The sequence below is a fragment of the Pituophis catenifer genome, unplaced genomic scaffold, assembly GCF_029215685.1.
Source record: "Pituophis catenifer annectens isolate HBS135680 unplaced genomic scaffold, rPitCat1.0.hap2 SCAF_6, whole genome shotgun sequence".
NCBI lineage: Eukaryota > Metazoa > Chordata > Lepidosauria > Squamata > Colubridae > Pituophis > Pituophis catenifer.
Window position 1 is genome coordinate 62,201,837 of NW_027256886.1, and position 6,000 is coordinate 62,207,836.

The 6,000-nt window shown below is 41.5% G+C and overlaps 1 protein-coding gene across 1 annotated transcript in view; it reads right to left on the minus strand.

Moving 5' to 3' along the window:
* TCERG1L (transcription elongation regulator 1 like) overlaps positions 1 to 5,244 on the minus strand; it is a 182,166-nt gene extending 176,922 nt beyond the window's left edge. The window contains exons 1-2 of the mRNA XM_070946006.1: positions 4,927 to 5,244; positions 1,966 to 2,112 (exon numbers count right to left, since the gene is read on the minus strand). Of these exons, the coding sequence (XP_070802107.1) occupies positions 1,966 to 2,112; positions 4,927 to 5,244 (465 nt within the window). The remainder of the gene's footprint in view (positions 1 to 1,965; positions 2,113 to 4,926) is intronic.
* Positions 5,245 to 6,000: the final 756 nt, after the last annotated feature.

Below are 6,000 nucleotides of genomic sequence, written 5' to 3' on the forward strand. Positions count from 1 at the left end.
AACAGACCTGCAGCTGCACATGTGTGTGCACACCAGCTGGTGTTTGGGCCGCTGGTGTGCATGCGTGCAATTCAGGAGACCCAGCTGGTTTTCGGAGCTCTCCTGAGCATGCGACCGTATTTGCACATATGCGCAAGAGTATTTGTGCGCAGCACACACATGGGTAGATGGCATTCGCACATGTGCATTGTGTGCACAAAAACCACGCCCATCCGCAGATGGTGCATGGGGGGGGGTATGCACTCGGTGAGTAAAAGGTTCGCCACCACTGAAAGGGTAAATGCCACTCTTTTAGAAACAGCACTCCAGCATGCAGTCAAAACCAGAGTAAAATCAGAAGTGAAAGTTTAACAGTTAATTTCTTGAAATACGGTTAATAGGATTCTTCTTCAAGTAAAATCATAATTAAGCCCCTTCAGTCTCTCTATTAATCATTCATCATTAACTTTAGAGAGGGGATTTGAGAGGTCACTCTGAAAGCCTTCAGATTGTTCTTACAGAACAAGTACTTCCTTGCATCGGAAAGCTCTCCAGACTCAGCATTGCCTGAGCTGAGCTGAGGGTTTCTTTGGCTATCCTGGCCCATAGCGAAGTTGCATCATTTTTTAAATTATTTTTGTGTTGCTGCAATGCTACCCAATAGTTGCATTGTCCCATTCCACCAGAGATAGGCTGTTGATGTTTTCGTTGCTACTACACGTGCCTTTAGATCAAACATTAGACTTAGTCAATATCTTTCAGTTTTTGACAACCATCAACAAACATGGTAGAGAACCACAACCTGTGAGTCAGGGGTGAAATGCTCCTGGATCGGACTGGATCACCCGGTCCGGTAGCGAACTTGGCTGTTGGTTCGGTGATCCGGTAGCAATGGCGGAGCAAAGCTCCACCCACCCACCCAGATGTCATTACTTCCTGGTTTTAACCAGGAAGTAATATGTTTTTTACCTTCTGAGCATGTGCAGAAGGTTTTGCGCATGTGCAGACCTTCTGCACATGCACATGATGTGTGCATGGCGCATGCGCTTCCAAACTGGTAAGAAAGGTAAGTAGATTTCACCCCTGCTGTGAGTGCACAAAAATGGCACTTTTTTTTCCTCTTGAAAAATAGATCCTTCAAAGATTGTACAAAATACTCATCCTTTTTCAAGTTGCAGGTCTTTGATCCACTTCCTAGACCTAAGCACTTGAAAGGTCAACAAAAAATGAAAAGATAGATAAACACATAACTATTTTAATCTTTTTAGATCATTTGTTGGACTGAATTTGCTTTTAATCTTAATGTATAGCTGTAGTTTTATTTTTATTCTGTTTAAATAAAGACTTTCAAATCGCTCTGTTGGGCTGAAATAAAATAAAGATTTGGGTTTTTTTAAAAAAAAATACTTCCATTTGGATCTCTGGTCAAAGTTAGAATGTTTACTATCATCAATAGTTGTAAATTTTACAGCTCTCAAGTTTTATATTGAATGTCAGACCTGTTGTTATTTTAATACAGCTACTGCTCAACTTATGACCACAATTGAGACCCATATTTCTGTTGCTAGTGGGAAAGTTATTAAGTGAATTTTGCCCCATTTTACAGGCTTTCTTGTCACCGTTGTTAAGTGAATCACTGCACTTGTTAAGTTAGTAGCATAGTTGTTAAGTGAACAAGGCTTCCCCATTGATTTTGCTTCTCAGGAAGATTGCAAAAGGTGATTTAATGTCCCGGAATACAGCAACCATCATAAATATGAGTCATAGGATATAAAACATAGAATAATAGAGTTGGAAGGGACCTCAGAGGTCTTCTAGTCCAACACCCTGCTCAAGCAGGAGACCCTAAACATTTCAGACTCAGTATTTTAAGCGCTGTATGCACAGAAAAGCTTTTTGTTGTACCATTAAAGCAGTTGGGGTGATTTGTAATTTTCAGAAATTGCTATTTGCAAAGTCTTCAAAAATAGTAAAAGTAGAACTTACCTTGCAATTTGGTAATCTCTTTTCTACCCAACTTTTCCCAGAATGTGGTAGAGCGGTGGTAGTATACACATGAGGAAAAAGAGGAACAAACTCCACATTTGAGGAAGGTGAAAATCCAATTACTGGAGAGTGAGGTCCAAATATCCACTAAAACAAAGTTTTGGAACAGTTAGAATTCTCTATATTAAATTATATCTATAGCACTTGCAAGTTTTTCGTTTTCATTTTTAGATCTTCATTTATATTTCAAGACTATTTAAAAACACATACTATATAAAGCCACATATATTCTAATGTTTCCATCAGAACATGAAAAGGTTATTAAAATGTATGGTTTATGGAACTGAACTATTACTGCTGTTTACTTGTATAACATGGGACAATGCATAACCCATGATGATGAATGGCAGTTTATCAAACTTGCCCATCATATGTAATGTGTCTGAAGTAATATTACGTTTGGCAAATGTAGCAAACCAAAAGAAATATCTGAATCTGAGTAAAGCAGCAGAGAGACGTATCCATTTTCATCCATTAGTCAGGTGCAGATGAAAATCCTATTCATGGACAGTCAAGCACTTAATGAGAGATGTAAAGAAATGGAGAAATTGTAAGGTAGATGAGAAATTAAAAAAAAAACATTTAAAAAAATAAAATGTGGATAATAGAAAATATGAGTCAAAACAAATCTTCGGTTTGGAAGGATTTTACACAACCGATTTGAATTTATCCCTTACCATAACTTCATTTTAAATCATAGGTCCCCTGTGTAATGCACAACATTTTGACTTGGTTGCACAATGGATTGAGGAGAAGTACATGCCATGAATATAGCTCTACTGTTCCAAATATAACCATGAAAAAATGTAGGACTTCATTGATTTGATGGCTCATGATGAGCTACAGGTTAGGTCCCTGAACAGATGTAGCAGTGACTGCTTCATATTCTATTCTTACTGTGAAATTTCTATAATGAGTTTTTTTTCAGAAAGCAATACAATATTTTTGAAAAACAAGCCAATGACAGCTGTATAAACATACTGCTATCCAAATATAAAGATTTAAGTAATCTAATAAACAGACAACAAACATGAAAAGAAAAGCTTTTTTTGATTGAAACATTCATCACTACTCTTTCTTAACCTTGCATTATCATGAATGACCAAAATGTTCATTTGCTTCAATGCAATTACATTTTTTAAAAATTCTTCTATTTTTTTTTAAAAAAAAGGGGGGGGCTTCACTCACTACCAAGCTTCATTTCTACAGTCTATTAAGTGCCAGCATATGTTTCTAGCTGTTTTACTGAGAAGCTGAAAATAACCCAACAAATTTAGATCTCATAACGTTGAAATGAAATAGCATCAAACCTATGTCTGAGGCATTGCAAGCAACAATTCCACAATTATTCACAATTATTTCTTCACCACAAGGTGAAGAAATCGAATGTACACATTTAATTTTAAAGGCAAATCTCAATCACCTACCACTATTTTAACTATTCACTTTACAATCCTGATAAATAATGGAAGCATTCATTAAAAAATGCTAATGAGATGTATTGGTTAAATTAATATTTGATCAAGATTAGTTAATGTCTGCTACGGAATGCTATAAATATCACATTAGAAGCTACTATTTGTGGATCACAGCATTTTTCTTTATAGGTCTGACCAATATTGTCTCAGGCAACTCAGTCAAGTCAATGGAAAAAGGGTTGCCCCCTAATAAGGAGATTCATAAGTAACCACCCACACTCTTCCATTATTAAAATAAATATTTTGCAGATCTCTATACATGAAGGGAAACACAAGTTTCTAGTCACTAAATACCTCTAGTGGCAGCATCCTGATATAACAGCTATGGGGGAGATAGCTATGTGGCAACCTATCTTCTAAATCAGCTCCGTTCTGAAAAATTCTTAAGAACTGGGGGGAAATGCATAAAATGTGTTCCTTTTCCCAAAATTCATTAAATGAACACAACAGCAGAACCAGTATATTGACTATATAATGTAAGATTTGTTTAACCTCGTGGCAAAAATTTTTAATGAAATATTAGAATAATATTTACCTTGCTTTTATTTAGATGAGTTTAATACAAGGTTCCAATTTATGTTGATGATACTTCACTATGAATTTTTTGAGAGTCTAGTGATTATTAGCCACTTTGTGAACAGGAATTCATCTGCAGTAGGCTGGTTTATGTTGCTTAGGGTTTTTTTCAGTGGGAATTGGCATAGTAAACATTTGCAAATTCTGTTGCTTATTGTAAAATGTATCTTCCTGCTCTTATGACAAGTTAGGTGGTATTAGCAAGATTTGTGTTTAAAGGAACAGATCCAACTCAGTAGGAAGTCGGTACAAGTATGTTATTATAAATTAGCAGCAAACAACCCTTAACTGTCAAAAGACTGCAATCTTATTATGAAGGCAGTATATTTGGTGAATATGTTTTCTACACATGGAAGGTAAAAAAATGTGCGCTGTTTATGTGGTTTAAGAGTGGAAATTACAAGCTCAGCATTAGCAATAAATTCTTATTAATACTTAATGTAGTCTCTTCCGCGCCAGGATTTTTAAGTCTTGTGGAAAGAAGGCACAGCTCTGCCGAAGCAGAGCCTCACGTCCGCAAATCGGAAAAATGAAGCAGACAACTTCAGCACCAGGGCTCTTCGGACAGCGACTGAAGTTGCTTCTGACGTTACATATTTCCTACCTACGCATCCTAAGGTTGTCTTCCACATTTCTTTTTCCCACCGCCGGGGCTTCTTCTTTCTTTCTTTCTTTTTGTATTTTAAACGATTTACACGGGGGTGTGGGGCAGACCTGTGTAGTCTGCGGAAGTCAAGAAGCGCTCACCATCAACAACCCTCATCCAAGAAACCAGAAAAGCACGGAGCGGCGATGGCTATGGTTAAGGGACCAAAAGAGAAAAAGGAGGAAAAGTCGCTTTTCTTACCTGTCCGTTCAGAAACGGGAGCTGGTGAACGGTCGAGTGGTGCTCCGATGCCATCAAAGGCACAAAAGGATCGCAGGGAAGTTGCCAGCTCGAAACCCCCTGGATCAACGGGGCCGGCGGCGGGGGAGGTGGGGGAGGAGGAGGAGGCGAAGAGAGCAGCAGCGGAGGAGGAGGAGGGGGCACTACCCCGGCAGCGCCTCCGATCCGAAAAAGCCCAGACGCGCTCGGGACCATCCAAATCCAAGGAGGTGCTGGGGGTTCCGCATTCCCGGGCCACAGGAGAGGCTGCTGCCGCTTGGCTCTAAGCACTGGGCGCATTCTACATCTTACAGTACGATCCCACCGCTCTCAGGGGGGCGCCTCCAGCGAAGGCAAGCAGCGGCAACAGCCCAGGCACAGGATTGGATCCCAGGCAGCTGTGGCAAGGCGGCGATGCCCATCAGTGCCCCCGCTCGGGAAGAAAGCTTCGAGCGGAGGCGGCGGGGCGGCAGCGGCGGCGGCGGCGGCGGCGGCTCAGGAGCCGGCGAGGCTCCGACTTCGTTCTGTGGCTCTGCTCGGAGCTCCTCCCCCTTTCGCAGCCCCTCCTGCCTTGACCACACCCCCGCTGCCGCTGCAGGAAGCCCCAAAACTAGAGAAGAGTCGCAGCCCTGCTGCAATTGCCTGGCTGACGAAGAGAACCTCCTCCAACTTCTTGCCTTCTCCAGACCAGGGCGCAGGCGGAAGGCGAAGGAACGCACCGCTCGAAGGGTCGCAAGAAAGCGGGAAGGCACTCCGGAGAGAGAGGGAGGAAGGATTGCGGGGAGGGGGGGAGGAACGGATCGGTGCGGGAGAGAGAAAGGAGGGAGAAAGAGGGAGGGAGAGAGAAACAAGGAAAGGAAGGTGTGAGAAGGTGGGAAGCAGGGAGTACGTTTGATGGAAGGAAAGTACTGAGTGAGCCAACGAGGCAAAGAAAGAGGGGGGGGAGAAGAGATAAAGGGAAGGGAAGGGAAGGGAAGGGAAGGGAAGGGAAGGGAAGGGAAGGGAAGGGAAGAGAAGGGAAGGGAAGAGATCCATGTAAATCATCCAGAAGTCTCC